This window comes from Alligator sinensis, unplaced genomic scaffold (assembly GCF_000455745.1).
Source record: "Alligator sinensis unplaced genomic scaffold, ASM45574v1 scaffold1097_1, whole genome shotgun sequence".
Lineage (NCBI taxonomy): Eukaryota > Metazoa > Chordata > Crocodylia > Alligatoridae > Alligator > Alligator sinensis.
The window spans coordinates 716,785-735,109 of NW_005841950.1; the positions used below are offsets into that span (position 1 = coordinate 716,785).

At 49.5% G+C, this 18,325-nt stretch overlaps 1 protein-coding gene across 1 annotated transcript; it reads right to left on the minus strand.

Annotated features, from left to right (window-relative positions):
- Positions 1-1,240: 1,240 nt before the first annotated feature.
- On the minus strand, positions 1,241-15,067 carry NMB (neuromedin B). The gene is made up of 3 exons (XM_006020255.3): positions 14,765-15,067; positions 10,647-10,858; positions 1,241-1,774 (listed from the first exon to the last, which is right to left on the minus strand). The coding sequence occupies exons 1-3, from the start codon at positions 14,928-14,930 to the stop codon at positions 1,727-1,729; spliced, it is 426 nt and encodes a 141-aa protein (XP_006020317.1). The 5' UTR covers positions 14,931-15,067; the 3' UTR covers positions 1,241-1,726.
- Between the last annotated feature and the right edge of the window lie 3,258 nt (positions 15,068-18,325).

Below are 18,325 nucleotides of genomic sequence, written 5' to 3' on the forward strand. Positions count from 1 at the left end.
AACCGGAGCCTGTTCGTGGGGCTGTGCTCTATCGTGCACTTCGGGTGGCCTCCATTCATGCCTACTCCCTGCATGAACTTTCCATAAATTACTTGCCTCTCTCCAGCCCCGAAGCTATTCCAGCTTCAACCACCCAAGGTCCCTGGGTAGGGCCTTTTCCTCATTGCTTTTCTGGGAAGCATTTCCCATGTAAAAGCAGTGTCTAGGACTCTCCAGGCCTGCAGCCTGTGGGTCGTAGCAAGTGGGCACTGTAGGCAAAATCCCATTTAATTGGTACATAGGCAGTTGGGTAACTACAGCTAAGCATGGTTTGAAACCCAGCTCTGTGGGTGCCCAAGCCTGTACACACCTATGCATCATAGGTCAGGTAAGGCTTGAAGTGTTAGTCGCAGAGACTCCACAGCTGGCAGATGCTAGAGGAGACAGGCCCTCCTATACTTCAGCCTAGGGGCTCAGGCATTTGTGCAGCAGACATAGGCTCTAGGTGCACCCTTTACCCAGAGGGGGATGGAACCTGCTGCTCCTATTTCTCAGTATGCTTGAACAACCAGGCCACTGGCTAAGCCCCTTCTTCAGCCTTCCTCTTGAAGCAGGCTCACTAGGCAGCCAAGAGAGGACAGTGCATGGCACCAAGAAGTATAGGCACTGGGGGATGTGTGGCTCACTGAGATACAGGCCATACTTGGAGGTGATAGGTTCTAGCCTAGACCCAGGCTCCCAATGGAGTAGCACCTTTCACATTTCTTTCCATCCATTTTATCCAACAGTTATTAAATGCAAGTGTGGGTGGCTAGCTTCAGGGCTGGAGAGGGGGCCAATGCCTAACCTGTGGCCTAGTGGTTCAGACACACTGATGGCAAACCGAAGCTGCAACACTAAACCCCCGGTGTGGATGGGGTCTGGAACCCAGGTCTTCTGCTCCCTGGGCCGACTGCTCTGCTGCTGGCTGAGAGGCAGGAGCATCCTCCCCTGTTTCACTTCCAGCAGATACACACACAGGACAAGGATAGTTCTACAGGGAAATGGGTTTGGCCCCATGTGGCAGATCCACGATTCAAGCTCCAGCACACCCAGATGCTGACAGGGCGCCTAGCTGCTGCAGCTGCTCTTTCTCTGGGAGCTGCTGCCACCTGCTGTTTGTTCACTGCTGGGCTGGAGGGTGCAGCCGGGGAGTCCGCACAGCCCTGTCCAATATGGCAGGCTCCTCTCTGCCCAGCTGCTGTTCGATCTCATGGCCATATACCAGCAACAATCCCTCATCCACATTTAAAGACCCTCCCTCCCTGCCAGTATTCAGTAGGCCCCTCTCACATCGCCTCTCCCTCCCTGATAAAGGCCAGGATACCTGCAAAGCCCCTGCACCAATCCCATCTGTACCCAAGGCTCTGGCTGTTTTGAAGTAGCTCGTTGCTCCAGCCTTTGCCCTGAGACTCCAAGGCAAGGGCTCGCCCATGCTGTGCAAAGAGTTGGTTTTATTCACAGGGGCTCTTTAAACGTCAATGATGCAGAATCCACAGTGGGGAAGGGAGGGGAATATATAGAAAGTGCTGGATTTGTCCCCCAGGCACTCTCTGGGAACAATATTACAGTAAGAATAAATAACCAAAAAATGACGCAGCCACAGTACACCGCAAGGGGAATGCCCTTGGGCATTCCCTGTAAACTAGTGAGACCGTCGGGGGCACTGGCCCAAGTCCTCCATGTTGATGGCGGCCACCGGTCCTCCTCAGTTTGAAAGATATTTCTCCAGCACCTTCATTAGCAACCCCGTCTCCTGGAATGAGAAAGCCACAGTAAGACTTGCCAGGGTCTCATGTTAATCCTAATCATGGCATTGTTTCAGCATCTCCTGTGCTGGATCCTACCAGCCCTGGGCTACAGAGCAAGCAGGCAGGGTGCCACTGCATCCCCTGGGTACCACACACAGGGCATAGAATGAAATGGCCTGGCACAAACTGGGGCAGATCAGAGCTTTCATCAGTTCCCAAGGGATTCAGTGCTTCTTCCAGGCCATGTAGCAGGTCCCCACAGACCCAAGCAGGGATAGATTTCCCCCCACCCCGCCCACATATGCCCGCAATGACGTGATGCCAGCTGCACCTGTCAGCTTTCAGCGACTGCGAGCACAAGAGAAGCTTCGCATTGTGATTTGCCAGGCTCTGGTCACCCAGTCACTAACCGGGGAACTGAAACAAGGGAGGAGGGAGTGGGGGAGGAACCCACAGAAAACTCCAGCAACGGTTTTGCAAGGACTGCTTCCCACCTGCCTGGTTCAGCCACATCTACTGTCCATATGCATGCAGCCCTTTCCATATGCACATCGTTCACATTCCTCTCAGTCATTCAACCTGCCTGGGCATGTTTCCATCTATCTGTCTCCAGGTGAAATACTGTCTGGCACAATGTTTGAGGAAAGGCAGCTGTGGAGGGAGCATGCAATCATCATCCCTAAAGGGAGCAAGATTCAGGCATTTCCTAGATTTGGGCCCCAGATGCTGGACAATTCCATCAAGGCATCCACATCCCCACAGAGGCTGATGCTGTCAGCTGAAGCATCTCAGTAATGCAGAGGATGGAGGTAGTGTTCCTTTAAACAGTCTGCCATCCTCCTAGTAGCCCTCACTAGGGTCTATGTTTCAGACCCCATCCCCAGAGCAGCAGTGGCTCTACAGAGCTGGAGTTCAGGCTGTACACACATGGTTAAACTTGGCTATTTGTACCCCCTTAATAAGGCAGGGTGGCGGACCTGTTAAAGCTTCAGAGGGCTGAGTTCAAACCCTGCTACAGACGGGTATCCAAACTGGGAGGCCCAGCTGTCAATGGGTAGATGGCCGTTCTGGCAGACAAGTCAAAGACATGGATACAATGTCATCTGTCATATTCTTGTGTGCTGTTGGCTACCAACACTGGTGTGCTTCAAGCCCTATGGACCAGGATCACCTTCTGACCTGCCCCTTCAAACAATTTTGAAGTGCAAAGCACAAAAGACACACCGATTGGTGAGAAGGGTAGACTCCTAATCCTGAAAACTGGCAAAACAGAGAGGCTGCAGAGGTATTGGGAAAAGTCCAACTAACCTGCAGGCTGCAGCACCAGGGCTGGGAGTGAGTAATCTGCCCTTTTGGAGGAAAAGAAAGAAAGAAAAAAGGAAAGGGGTTAAAAATGTCTTGCTGTTTGGGAAAAAGGGGCTCATTGAACAGCTCCATACAGGTGCAGTCCCCTATATGGAGAGGCTGGAAAATAAGACAATGGCTATTCATAACATCATGGAAAAATAGGGCTGGAAAGGACCTCTGGAGATTGTTTAGTCCAACCCTTGGCTCAAGACAAGCCCATCACTGTCCAAACCATCCCAGACAAGTGCTCGTCTAACCTCTTCCTAAACCTACACAGGCAGCCCTGTCACACAACTACAAGACACAATGCCCAAAGACATCAGGAACACTCGAACCTGTCGGTGCCCTCATACCTGTATGAGGGCACTGGCAATATGGTGCCACTGGATGGGTTGTTAAATACACTTGGGAGAGCCAGAAAGAGGGCCATGCCCCCCCACTACCGAGAAGACAAAACCCCCTGCAGCCCATGCAGTTCTGACCCTGGGTAAATTCTATCCTGATCCCAAATGTGATGATCAGTCTGCCCCTGAGCAGCACTGCAACATGCTTTAACTAGGAACCTCTGGGTTTTCATTCCAACAGGAGCATCAGCAAACCCCAATTAAAATCCCTAGCCTTGGCTGCAGCCAACACCCAGTGCTTCTGAAGAGGGTAAAAAAACACAACCTTGACACCTGTAGCAACAGGCACAGAAAAAATTCCTTCCTGGCCCCATGTGGCAACCAGCAAAGCTCAGAAGCCTGAGGAAATACAAACTTTCTGTACACAGTTCTATAGAAGAACTGATGAGAAGAAGCTGGCTGTATTTACTAAGGGTGGGATGCTAAGGTTTTATTAATCCAATACATTACTTAACACACCTGTTGAAGCAGATGAGAAAGAATTCCCTAACTGCAAAGCCAAGGCTTTTCACTATTATAAACAATCAACCCACAAAAATCAACCATTCCTGAAACTGTGGCTGGTTGAAGGAATTCATGAAACATGGCCAGCCTGGAAAGCATTGGGGATTTAAGAAAGTGACAAGTGTGTAGCATTTCAAATAAAGAAATCCGGCTAATTTCACCCAAAACACCCACTAGAAACTGCTGTGTCATTGGAGAGAGCTAGGAAAGCTAGTGGGGAACTGCAGCAGGCTCAGGGAATCTGTGCAAGAAATAAACTGAGTTCAAACACATTGTGGCCAAGGGCCCTCCACCTGTCTGAATTGAGTAGAGCCAGGGAGCCATCCTACCTTTTAGCCCCAGAGCCTAGTCATTGGGGCATGGGAGGAGGAGAACCCAGGGAGGAAGAGAGCTAGGTTCTCACCACCCCTCAACCCAGAGGAGTATGAGTATGCACCCCTCATTTCCCAGCAAAGTGTTTTAAGCACCAAGCTATGAGCCATGCATTATCCAGAGCATCAGCTCTCTTCTTGAAGCCAGCCACTGGACAGCCAAGAAGGAATCTTTATAATTCAGCCTTGAGCTGCTGTGGCCTTCTCTGTTCTGCAGCAAGTTGCGAGTTATCAGTTCTTTTGTGAAGCAACATCTGTCAGAGCCACCTGGCATTTGTTCTTATTCAGTCACAGTTTCCTTTCACAACGTGTCCAAATGCTCCTAAGCCTTATCATAATCTCATCTGCTATTTCTTTACACCAGTATTTTATCTAAATAACATTCAGTGTCTTCTAGGCCTTCAGACAATTGTCATATCAATCTCTGATATGCTTCAGGAGCTGAACAGATGCCCAAAGGATCTTGAGCAGACTTGTACCAGCCATATAGTGTTTTAACTATATAAAGTCTTGACCTTTTGTCATCCAGTGGTACAACCCACTATTGGCATCTAAGACAGTGCAAACTTTAGCTTTTGTTAATGCTCTAGTGATTTCTTCATCTGAAGGCAATGGAAACATGTTCCCTTCAATGTTGCATTGTTCAAATCTCTAAGATCTGAGCATATTCTTATACCATGTCACTGGTATAAGTCATTGTTTACAGTCACTACAGAATTGATCCACTCTCAGGTTCTTACACTGTGTTTATAACTTGCAATGGTTCCATATGACGCAATTCTTTTTAACCATATCCCTTAGTGCTATGGGGATTTTACAAGGCATATGCATTACAGGTTATACTTGTGAGCTTATCTTTGTTGTGTGTTCATCAGGCAAGCACCCTAAGCCATCAGATACATTCTGTATTCTATGTATCTATTCCTGATCATCTCTGCCTTATCTCTTTATCAAATTGCCTCTGGACACTGAATGCAAACCACCTGGTAAGCCCAGTATGACTTGTGAGTCCAATTCCACCACTAAAACTCCAGTCCTGCTTTTTTATCTCAACATTCACTGTGTAACTTGCATTTATCACAAACTTGAAATCTTTCTCCTAGGCAGGTTGAAAGATTATTAACTGAACCCTCAAGCTATGAAGTGGCTCAGTCTCGTGAAGTGCTATATAATTTCAGAGACATTACATTGGCCTTTGTTCTTGTATCAGTTTTAAAACTCACTACTTTGTGCTCATTAAATGAGCTGGTTCACTTTGCACTCATCCATAGAAGACTCAGCACTCAGCCTGTCTAGAAACTGGTCTTGCAAGTGTTCATCTGTATCTGCAATAGGGCATGTGATGAAATACCCCACATAATGCACACTGTAATGGGGGATTCACACAGCTCCCCAAGATGACATGGTTGTGCTGCCTGTTCTTAGTCACATACTGGTCTATATTTTCCCTCCCTGCCTTTCTTCTTGTGAGGAATATATATCTCTAATATCTTATTTTTCCTTGGATCACAGCAAACCTCAAACTTTACCATGAAGTCTGGTATTTCTTTAGCTGCTACATTCTCAAGCTGAACAGTGTAAATTCCTGCTACTGCTTCTTCATATGCCACAGGAAGAAATAAAGCTGTTTGCATCTCAGGGGTATAACAACCAGTTTCTGTGCCCTGGCTGGCAGCAGTGGCCAGGCCACTGAGTGTGGTGGCTCGGCCAGTATTGGCATGACTACTGTTCTAGCCCAGTCTCAGTGGGTGCCCACGGCTGTTGTCTTTCGGTTTCTGCTGCATTTCTTTCAAACACTAATTTCCCCTAAGGAAATGCTGATCCATTTCCTCAGTTCTCTGTTAGCATTTTCAGTTCCTATCTGACACACCTGCACTGGCAAAATACCAGACACTTTAATGGACATTACACACTGCAACGGGTACTGTAAACTACTTACATATGCATGTAACCAGTCTGGGCTCCAGGGCTGTCAGCCAAACTTGGCTCTAATTTATTTCAGAGCCTTCTCCTGTCCCCCCCATACAACACACTTGGGAAACCTGGTTTCCTACTACCCAAATTCCTACCTTCACCACACAAATAACCAAGAATTAATTACATAAGACTGTCAAGGCCGTCTACATTGACACTGCTGTTCTAAGCAGGGTTCCTGTGGCTTCAGAACTGCAGGACCAAGTGAGGGCCATATGGAGGCTCACACACTACCTAAAGGGGTACACACAATTCCTCTTTCCTATAAGCCAAGGGTATCAAACTCATGCAGACCCCTGGGACAGATCCAGATTGCAGGGCTCCTTCTGGGCTTGATCCAGACCCAGGATCTGGACCCAACATCAGCAAGGCAAGCAAAGGTAGCAACATAGAGGTTAACGCAACCATTGCTTGCTCCCAGCTGTCCTCTGCCACCCACAGTGTTCCCACTTGATGGGAATCTGGCAGTGGGCCCTGACCCTGCTCACACCACCCCTAAATTCTGGGTCCTTCTAGGAGCTCCAAGAGGTGGGTGAAACAGCTCCACACACCTGATCCAACCCACAGTTTGGACACCCCCATTATAATCTCCATTGTTATTTGGCAAATGTCAGTATTTTGCTCAGTGTAGTACAAAGCACAGGAAGCTTCTAATGTAAGAGACAAGTATTAAGTTGAGAACAAGCTGGGGGACCTGGGGACTGATGGGTCTTGTTTCCTGCCATCATTATAGGGATGCCTTTGTATCTCCAGATTTAAGCCTGAGCTAAGCTCCCAAGTAAAGAGAGAAAGTTTAAAAAGTGCTAAAATCTACACACACAGCTGTCTTGGATATGACTCATCTCATGAGCCACCCTACTGCACCTTTGTTCTTATTCCTGAGACAAAATAAATGCATGGGAAGTTGGCTGGATTTATAGCCAGCCCACAGAGCTAGCCTTCCACTTCAGTGGTCTCATTTGAAAACCACTGAAGTCAACAGAAAAATCCCATAAGGCTTCAGTGGGATTGGGACAGCCCCAGAAAAATGATCAGAAGGCCCATTTGTGCAGGGAGTCAGTACAGGCGGTCCTCGACTTACAACTTTTCAAGTTACAACATTTCACACTTACAACATTTATAAACTGACACCCTGTTTCAACTTTCTGGCATCAGTTTCAACTTTACAATGCTTGCTCTGACACAACGCCACGCCAGTGAACAAGTTCACTGCATCACCCATCTCCCTGGAGAACATCTGTCCAAACTTCCTTGGACGCTTTCTTTAAGAAAGCAGATAAGACTCCAGAAAAACCTGCAGCCAAGACTCCTGAGAAGACTCCAGCCAAGAACCCTTCAAAAAGCCCAACCAAGAGCCCATAAAAAGTCCAGCAAAGTCACCTCAAAGAAGTCCTTCCAAATCAATATGATTGCTATTTACAATATAAATACATTAATGTAGCTATATTGCTCATCTATAATTGACTGTGTACAAAATTCTGGGTTATTTTTGGTGAAAATAGGGTATCAGGCCTTGGTTCAGGAACGAATCGCCCATTTATAACACTGTTTCCTATGGGAAAATTGGTTCTGAGTTACAACACTTTGACTTAAGACACAGTTTTCAGGAACCAATTGTGTTGCAAGTCTAAGGACTGCCTGTAACAGGGAACTTAACAAGTTCCTCAGCATAACTGATGCAAGGCGCTTCCCAGGGGAAGGACTCTGGCCACTGTGACTGCTTTTGAAGGCCCTGAACACAGCATGAACTACACTCTGCCATCTGACAATTAGCCTGGCCATGGCAGCATTGGGAAGACACAACCTACAGGAAGCAATGGATCTTGGTGTGAAAAAAAACTGTTAAGACAAAACTCTAAAACTTGCACAGGTTTGAGGAACTCAAAGACAGGCGATAAAAAATGAGAGCTTTCCCACTGCTGTTACCTACCTAGACATCATTCCTAACAGGCATACCCCAGATGTGCTCTCAATAAAGGGTATGTCCCACCTGGAGTGCCCAACAACCACTGCCTTCTACTACCTCTCTTCCTGCCAAGACTTGGAGCCACAAACCCTGCGCAAAGTTTTTATATGATTACCAGGTGACATGGTCCCCACTATCAGTTATTTACAAGAATCTCATGTTGGCATCTGAGCTAATCTGAACGAGCACAGAGATCAAAGCAACAACCACTCATGAGGCACCAATTCCTGAGCATTTCTGATAAAACCATTGGAATGAGCATAGGAAGTTTAAGCAGCATCCCTCAGTATTGTGCTGAAATAACATAATGCAGCCTGGCTGTTTGGCCTGGTCAAAGCAAATAGTTCAGAGGAGATGGTGACCCCAGAATCTTGGCCTTCAAGAGGTACAGTTATTACTTTAGGGCAGAAATCAGACCAGGAAACTATACTGAGACTGACAGGGAATTAATCAAATCATGGGGAAACTATGCCCTGACAGCACCACTGTGGGAGCACTGAATGTGAACGCTTAGCAACTTTTCAGAACCCCCCCCCCCCAAGATCCCACAAATCCAGAGCTAAGCCTAACATCCTGAGCAGAGATCTGGGAAAACATGGAATAATCCACTCTGTTTGCACTGCAATTTTGTGTGAATCTAAAACAGGTGAGAGGCATGGAGGAGGAGATGGGGGTGACAAGCAGCCATGGATCCAATGAAATGAAGCAGGTGGAGGTCACAGTCACTACCACCGTCACTGGTTGTGACTCCACAAACGCTGCCCTCCAGCTCCAGATGACTGTCCATGCTGAGGGTGTATCTGAGACCATGTCCTCTGTCCATACAGAGGGCAGCTATGACTGTCAGTTTGGTCCTATCGTGACTCTCGTCAAATCTCTTTTTTGGCTTCCCATCAGCCGCTGCATCAGATTTTCAAGTTAGAGCTGCACATCATTATGCCCTGAGGATCTTCGTATCCCCATGCTACTCACCCATGTTCCCATGAACAGCAGGTTGCCTGTGACCATCATAATGACAGGAACACACATCTTTGTGTGTGCTGGTGCTGCAGTGCCAAGGTGACCTGGGCCCAGTGGGATGACAAACACCTCCCTCCTCATGCTGGAGTTTTGCAGCTAATTTGCTCCATGTCTCCAGACATCTGTGGGCATGGTCGATGATCCAGAAGTGGCATAAGTACAGCACTTAGCCTTCACAATGGGCTTTGTGAGCTACTTGCCTGTCTTTCCATCTTTGCTAGCTCATCAGGCTCCAGCAGAGACCTTTCCTTCAAACCTTCATGCCAGCCTTCATGATAAGAGGGTTAGGACAAGAGACCAGGGGAGACCCATGGGAACTATGCAAGGGAATTATGGGAGTTCCACAGGGAACTATAGGAGTTTGACCTCTTCTCCCTCAATTCTCCTAGTGTCCCAGAATGCAATTTGAAATTTCCCAGGATTAACTTCTCTTGAATTAGCCCATTACCTTAGCTGAGCAACTTGCCATGAACTCATTCCTCCTCTGCTCACCTCACCAGTTCATCCAAATTGTCCTGCTTTGTGTGTGTCTGGGGTAGGAGACTGACAACCCACATGCAGAATCCCAGTGCCACGGATGTGAGGGGCCCCTTCCTTCCTCCTCTGTGATGTGACACCTCAGCACTGTCACTGATGCAGACAGACCTCTGGCAGGGGCTGCCAATACCTCAGAGGGATTTTTCTTCTCTAGTTGCCACAGGCTAGTGTGTCCCCACTGTTTCCAGGAACAGAGGGGACAGAGTCAGGGGACTTTCTCATGGGTGGCAGAGGGGACAAGGCTGCAGCCTTTGTCCTATAAATGCTTGGGACCAAATGAAAGCTCTTCGACCACCAAGGCCTCATGGAAGTGGAGAGGCAACCCATTTTTGTGGCATTCACACTGCCCACCCAGGGATTCCCATTCAGAAACTGAAGCCAGTGTTCCTGCTGCCTCCACATGAATGCCCACCGAGTCCCAGGAGGAGCGGGGTGCTCCAACCAAGGCAACCCGGCTGCAAGGACAGTGGCAGGGGAATGGAGTCACAGTCCCTCTTTGGAAACAGGGGCTTCCTCCCCTGTGGGATTGGTAGGGCGTGGGGAGCTGCATTCTCTCCAGTGTAGGGTCCTTCCCCTTCCAAAGGAGGACGTGAGGGTACCTCCTCCAGCCCACCTTGGGGGGTTTCCTGGGGGACACACTATGTGACCATCTAAGGGTGGGGGGATCCTGGTCTGGCCCTGAACTTCCCCCTTGCTGCCTGCCATCTTCTCTCATTCTGATCTCTCTCCCTCCCATGGCTTCTTCAGTGCTCACCTGGTCAGCAAGATTGTGCTTTCCTTGGTTCTCATCTAATAATCTCTCTTGCAAGAGGATTTTCAGGAGTTCCCTGGTAAGCAGCTCCTTCATGTCCTCCAGGATGGCTCGGAGGGATGGGCTGAAGGCCATTGGGACAGAGCTTATGGCAGCATCCTCTGGAGACTCCAGGTGTGAAGGGCCTGAGATACTCTTCTTTCCCATGAAGTGACCTGCAATCACATAATGCACCTCTTTATATGATGGAGGGGGCAGACATTCAGGAGACCCTTGCTCTGTCAGCAAGATCTAAGGTAGGAGTCAACAGCACCCTGCCATGAACGGGACTCTAATGTCACTCTCCTTTCACTGCCATGGGATTCCTTGGAAACCAGATCTGGTAGCACCATCCTACCATTGGCTGAGGAGAGCTAGTAGAAAGGAAGCTAATGATGGCCAGAGGTGTTTTCCCAGATGCCAAAAGTCTGCGGGGTTAAAGCTGCACCCAGGCATTTTGGAAGGAGTGAATTTCCTATTTCAGAACAAGTGAGTCCGAAATATCTGGCCCTTCAGAGGCTGATGCAGGTGATGGAGTCCCCTGTCAGAGCACCAGCACAGAGAGAGACAGAGACTTGCTCTATGGTTGTTGATGCTTGGTTTCCAGATGATTTATTTTTCCTCCTGCTAACCACCTCACCATGGGTGGGCTCCCAGTGACACAGGGCACAGGTCTCACCCCTGAGCTGATACAAGCATCACTCCTACAATACAGAGTCCCGCTGGAAAGCAGTCAGCCTGCTCCCCAAAGAACAACAGTGATGGTGGTGTTACTTGAAGGGAGCTCAGGTTCCTGGAAGAGCCTATTTTCCTCCACCTGAGCCTGGCTGGACTCCCTTCTCAACTAGAGGAAAATTCAAGTCCTCAGCCCCCTCCAGCTCTGCTCATGCTTCTGGTCTGTACGGAAATTCACAGTTGCTTTCCTGACAGCCACCTTCCCCTCACACTTTCCCCTCCCTTGCTTGCTCAGCTTCAGATAGCACTATTAATAAAATACGTTTCACAGTCTTCTCAAAGGTGCCAGAACAACAGATTTTAAAGGCACAGATCAGTAGCCAGGACACGGCTCAGGATATTTCAGCATTGGCAGGTAGTCCTGCTGTTCCTCTGCTTTCCCCTAGAGCTGCGGGGGGTGGAAGAGACCTCCACAGTCACCTCATCCAGCCCAGCTGCAGGATGTACTTGTATCTAAACCATCCTAGACAGACGTCTATCCACCCTCTTTTTGTGAACCTCCCGTGAAGGAGATTCCACATCTTCCCTGAGCAGCTTGTTCCATCCTCTCAGTTCTCGCCGCTGGGAAGCTTCTCCATAAGATTTGATCTCAATCTGCTTTGCTGCATTTAACCCATTGCCATGTACCCTGCCTCTGTGAGCAGTTGGTCCTCCCTCTTCTTCCTGGCAGCCTTTCAAATATTTGAAAACTGCTATCATGAATCGTCACCCCACCTCCAGTTTTTTTCCCCAGACTGAAGTCTGCTTCCCTCAATCATTAGCCTTGTGGCTCTCTGGAGTCAGTGCTGGCACTGGTAGCTGTACCTGCTCTTAGCTAAGGTTACTTGCTCCATAAGCCAATATGCCCCAGTTCTAGGCAGCTTTACATGCTGGGTGTGTTGGGCAGGTTTGGCACACTGTACTGGGAGGATGTTGGCTGAGAAGTCAGCAATATTGGCCCTTTCCTTTTAGCTGAGTGACTGCCAGAAAACAGCTGGCCATTCTTCCCATGGACCCCTCCCTCCAGCTCTTCCCTGCAAGATGCAAGGAACTTTGGGCCAGATCTATAAACTTCTTTAGGCATCTAAGTCCTATTAAAATCAATGAGATTTTAGGCATTTAAATACCTCTCTGGGTCTGGCCCTTCCCTTCCCTCATGCCTTCTCCCACCTCCTGCTTGCTGCCTCAGCCCCCCTCTGCCTCACATTCTCCTTTTCTCTTGCTTGAATTAATTTTATTGGCAAGACAAAACACCTGAGCACCCTGCAGGCAGCAAATTGCATGGCTGGATTGTTCCACAGCCTGGGGACCCTCCCAGGCGGGGGATGCCAGGACCAGTTTGTTCTCTGAGTGCCTCAGGTCAGAGACCCCTCAAAACAGAAGAGCATTTGCTGGGAGTGAAATATGGCCCACCTCAGACTAAGACTCAGGCTTCTGCACTCAGTGAAATCCCAGCAAACAGCACGGCAGCTTCTGGCTGAAGGCATGGGTAAGGCACAAGCATGTTGGTTCATGGAAGGGACTCACTTCTGTGTCTGTCTCCCTGCATCACAGCTGGTATCTAGCCTTGCAGCATCTGAGAGGCTCCCAGCACTGAGACAGTGACCATAGACATCTCCCTCTCCCCTCTGGGTGCTGCCAGTTGGCCTCTAGAGCAGTGGCTCTTAACCTTTTTTTACCAGGACCCATTTGTAAACATCAATGGCCAGTCCTGACCCAGTGCCCCTAATTTCTGACCCACTGCCCCCCACCCGTAAGCCCCAACCCCCCAATGTGTGTGTTGGGGGGGGGAGCTCCAAGCAGCCCCTTGCAGGCTGGAGCTCTGCCAGCCTGCAAGGGAAAAAGGTACCATTTCCCACATTTTTCTCCTTTAAAAGGAGAATCCATTTTTTAAATTTGTTGATCCATTTTTAAAGTTTGTTCACAACCCTTTCATATATTCTTGCAATCCACTTTTGGGCCACAACCCATGGGTTGAGAAACATTGCCCTAGAGAGCCTCAACTGTATGAAGCAGCCCCTGGCAGGCAAGGTTCTTTGGGTAGATGTGATATCTTTTATTAGACCAACTAAATAAATATCACATCTACTCAAAGAACCTCACCTGCCTATGTCCTTAGACCAACACGGCTACAACCAAAAATCAAGCAGCACCTTCCTTTCCTGTGCTATGTGGATATTCAAGCTGACTCTCAACTCCACGCATTACCCAGGTGCACTTGTTAGAGGCAAGGATTAGTCCCTGCCCCACAGAAACCACAGCCCCATAGACTGTTCATCTCAGCCAGGTTTCCCACTCATCCTGGAGCATCACAAAACCTCCCTTCAGCCCCCTTCCTCTCCCACCGCATCCTTCTGCTCCCCGCACAGCTGTGGCCAGAGCAAACATTTGCACAACAAAGATGCTGCCCTTGGTTTCTCACCCAGATGCTCCTCCCTCATCCCCTCCCAATTCCACTCTTAATTGCAAAGGGATTACATTTTCCACAGGTCCCTGTTCTCGGTTTTAATCCCCAGCTCTCCAAAGCCAGGCTACAGCAGGTCTGAGATCAGGTCAGCATCGGAGCAGAGCACCTCTGGGTGGGTATGGACTGACACAAACTCCCTCTCTGCCTCCGTCCAGTCCCTCTTGGCATGCGTCTTTGCCCCCTCATACAGCTACCAGCTGCCTTCCCTGCCCCTTGCATCAGTTCAGTTACATGATGCCGGTAGCTTTGCATTAGCCTAAGACTTGAGTGAAAGCCCCTGGCTTTTGAAGCAGGCTGGGATGTTTCCTCAACGAATTAAAAGTTCCCTTAAAAGTCCAAATGTGGCCAGGGAGCAGCCAGGAGTGGAGGGAGGATAGGAGAGCTGTGCTCTTCTCCAAGACCCCTTCAATCTCCCCTTTTTTTTTTTTTTTTGAAAAATTTTCTTCTTCCAGGTCAAATTAGCCAAATCAGTTCTGAATCCTCTCAGTTGAGCAACACTCTATTGTTCAAGCCCCATATGTGGCGCTACAAGCAGCAAGTATCCTCCACCCCAGATTGTTCAGCCTGGGGCTTCAGATACTCCCAAATCCATTGGCAAGCATCCTAGGTGCAGGCTTAAGCCCAGAGGCTTGGTCACTCACTCCCCCTCACCTCAGATGCAATTCAACCCCTGTGGTGGTATAGGGAGTGAGGGCTGATCCCCACTGAAGAGATCTTCAGAGATCTGGTGAGCTGCATCCAGGGCAGAAGAATGGGACAGGAGAGTGGGGTGGGGGGGGACACTGAGAAGGGAAGAGGCTGAAACACCTGCCCGGGGAAGCTGTAGCAATGAATTGCACCCACTCAGCTCCCTCCCCACGGCAGGAGTGCAGCAGTGCCCCCCAGAGAAAGCAGCAAGTACCTGTTGCCCAGAGGTTGCCCCTGGGGTTGACTTTGATCTTGGCAGCTTTATTCCGGTGCTCGGTGAAGTCCACCCGGACCGAGGAGGTGAAGGAGATGAACGAGAAGAGGAGCAAGTAGCCCAGCACCCCCATCTGCAGGAGCCTGCTCGCTGGCACTGCTGACATGGCTCCCACACTGGGGAGCTGCCCGATGCTGCTGTGCCCACAGCGCAGGGGGAGAGCTGGTGAGTGCCCCTGCTTCCCAAGTGCTCCAGTTACTCCTGCCCCTTTGTGTTCGTCTCTGGCTCCCTCTTCCCTGACTGCCTTCCTCTGCTTAAATAATCCAACTTTGGGGTGGAGACTGGCAGATGAATAATACAAGCCACAGTCCTTACGCACAGCAGGCTCTCCGTGTCGTGCCTTTCAGCTTTAACCCTTCCCCTGCCAAGGGGCTTCCATAGACCATATTGAGATGGGTGCATCAGGCAAGGCAGCATCACAGGCCAGGTTGATCTAGGTGCACATCTTGGAAAATGTTGCTCTCTATGCGTGCCTCTCCCAGCTGTGCAAGGCCCTTCCCTGTCTGGGACATGCCATGCTTTTCAGTGCCATTAATTTTGTTGGTGTGAGGAGAAAAACACACCAGAGGCGTGTTCCCCACAGTGCCCACAAACACGGTATGCCCATTCCCTGCCCCTTTAGCTATGCCCAGGTGTAAAACTAACTGCTCACGCTGCTCAGACATGGCAGCAGGTGCAAGACAAGGACTGTTACATGGCAGAACTTGTTCCTGGCACCAGCTGCCAGGACATAAAAGCACAGGATCTATTTTTGCCAGGTTGGATCTCCAATAGGATAATAAAGTGATGTGAAAAGCCCGGTCTTAACCCACTCCAGTCAATAGAGAAACTGCTGTTCAGTATCACAAAGCCTTGGATCCACTTGACGTGGAATACCAGATTCTCACCCTCTCCCAATCCCCTGGAGAAAGGCAGTAACATCCACTAAGCAAACTGCCCACCATCCTTGCACATAACCTCTACACTGGCCACTGCAGCTCTGCAGCAATTGGAGACACAGTAAACAAAGCTTCTGGGCACTGAGAGAACTATCAGCTTGCCCCAAATGTCTACATAGAGGAACTCAGTCAGAGCTCTCCCTAGGTCCTGAGACAGCCTGAAAGCACATTTAAGGTGCTTATGAATGGCTCTTCATTTCTGCTCCAGTCCCTCCTCTCCCCTCCTCCATTCCTGCGCGCGCACACGCACACACACACACCCCTGCATGGATGGGTCCCACACATACACATTCACACTAAGTAAGTGTGGCTGGACTGCAAATCTAGGATTATGCCTAGATCTACTGGTCCCCCTAGCTCTTGCAGTAGGACCCCCACCGACCTGAGCACAAGTCTTGGGTGTGCAGCAATGACAGGATGTTAGGGAGAGGGTAGAGTTAGTGGTACCAAGACTGGAGGGTTCCCAAGATCCAGCCCTGCAAAGTGCCTCCGTTTTGAGATCTACCAGTTGGCACGATGCTTTGTTTTGACTGCTGCTAGGAAAGAACTATAGCCTGGGCCCATGCTAAGCTGCTTTCTTTGAGCTGCTGAGACTTTAGCCAGACACCAGCACCTGAAGCTGGCTGCATAGTGCAAGCAGATAACCACCTGCTGGGTAATGACATGGGAGGACTCCATCCTTCTGCAGCTGGACTCTCTCTTTAGCAAGAGAAGTATGTGCAAGGACAGACAAGCACTCCAGCCAGGAGCCTCCAGTCTGTCTTGCTGGTGCCCCCACCCTCCATCCCCGCAAAGGGTTTCCTCCTACAGTCTATGCCCCTCCCTCCAGGTCTCCTGCCTGGTGCTATCTCTTTCAACAGCTGTTGATCCTGTATTCAAGTGCTTGATGACTTGCTGGAGCCAGGGGCTAACTCAAACATAGCCCATCCTAGGGACATGGCATTTATATCACCAGCCCACTGCAGCCTCAAGCTCCTGCACGTGAGCTGGCAGAGGCATATGTAGCCACTACTGTTACCTGGGCAGAGGGTACACACTGAAAGTCTGCTGCTGCTGAGATAGACGTCATATCTCCTCCTTTCTTTGATGCTGGCATGTTTCAAGAGGCCCAAAAACCACTGGTATTTGGCAGCAAAAAGGAGCTGACATCTCCCCCAGCAATGGTGAACCACCACCCACGTTCTGCCACTGCTGCTCTGCCCTCCCTAGTGTCAGAGCCACTTCAGGGAAAGTGCAGGGTATGGGGGTACCCTCCAGGGCTCATGCCCCACTCACTCACCCATTGTTACACTGCTGTGAGCTGGTCTGAGCCAGTGCCCCCTTCCTGTTTGTACCATGGCTCTTGTTAGAGCACGTGTCTGCCCCATAGCTACTTTTACTTCATTGGCTGGGGTCCTGCTGGTCCCCTCTGTATTGCTCACATAGGTTGCTGCTCTCGTCTCTCTTAGCTGATGGCTTCTGGGCCTGGCCTTGGTCTTTGGCTCCCTCGCTGTAGCTGCCTTTCTAGCTGGGCATTCTCTGGCAGCTGTTGTGCCCTGCCCACAGCTGACTGTCCCTTGGGGGAAACAGACTGTTAGCTCCCTGGCCCACTGATTCCTGTATTGGGTTACTGTCTGGTGCATTCTGAGGGTCCAACTTTGCCACGTCAGGAGCCCTTTGCCTTCGGCGCCAGCCTCTTGGTTGTCTTAACTCATGGCTTCAACTTGCCAGATACATCGGTGTGGGGTTAATGCCTGGTGGGCCTGTGGGGGGGCTTCGCTTACATCTTATGGAGCACTTTGGAGCTGTTGGGTCAGGGGATCCCAAGATACAGACCCCACATCATGACCTGCTTTTTCTTTTCAAAGTGCTCTAAAATGCAGGCAGGTTTTTCTGAAAATTGCTGGGTCACATCAAAGTCTGCAGCAGCTGATAAATATCAACCTAAAATGATTAATCCTCCTTAACTCCAAGATACCTGCTTTTATTCTGGGAAACTGAGAGTCTGCCACTTAAACAAGTTACTTAAACTGTTGTAGGTGATGGAAACACGTTGCCTCAGTGGGTGAGGCCAGGTGAGTGAACCATAACACCCAGCTCTCCCTGGGGCTGGAGCAAACTTCTCAGATCCTGCCCCTCTGGCTACAGAATTTGCTCCTCTTTGGTTGATGATGTTTCTCTTGAGATATGTGCCGGTGCCTTTCTAGCCCAGGGGTGCAGTGTTTCAGCTCCTTGTGTGTTCCTTGGCTTCCCCATAAGCAGGGACTCTTCCATTATTACTTTGTGCATTACTACTGTCACAAGAATAAGAGTCAAGAATCCCCGAGCAACTAGCGATTTTGGGAGCTCAACCAGAGACACACAGGGGTCCGAATTTCACTGGCAATTCAGGTCCCTCACAGTGTCTATAGTTTGGTCTCCCCACATCCATTCTCATGGTGGAAAAAGTGACTGGAATGGGGAAGAGGATAGAAAACAGAATGGGGGACAAGGGAGTCTGAAGGGGGAGAGAGGCAAGACCAATGCAGAGGCAGCAGAGCTGAGGGGAATAAAAGAGACTATAAGCAAATGACAGATGGAAGAA

Excerpts from the sequence above, each read along its gene's own strand:
- NMB (XM_006020255.3), bottom strand. The coding sequence starts at position 14,930 with ATGTCAGCAGTGCCAGCGAGCAGGCTCCTGCAGATGGGGGTGCTGGGC. Across the intron at positions 10,859-14,764 it reads GGGCAACCTCTGGGCAACAG|GTCACTTCATGGGAAAGAAG; the intron begins GTACTTGCTGCT and ends ATGTGATTGCAG. Across the intron at positions 1,775-10,646 it reads AGCACAATCTTGCTGACCAG|GAGACGGGGTTGCTAATGAA; the intron begins GTGAGCACTGAA and ends TTCTCATTCCAG.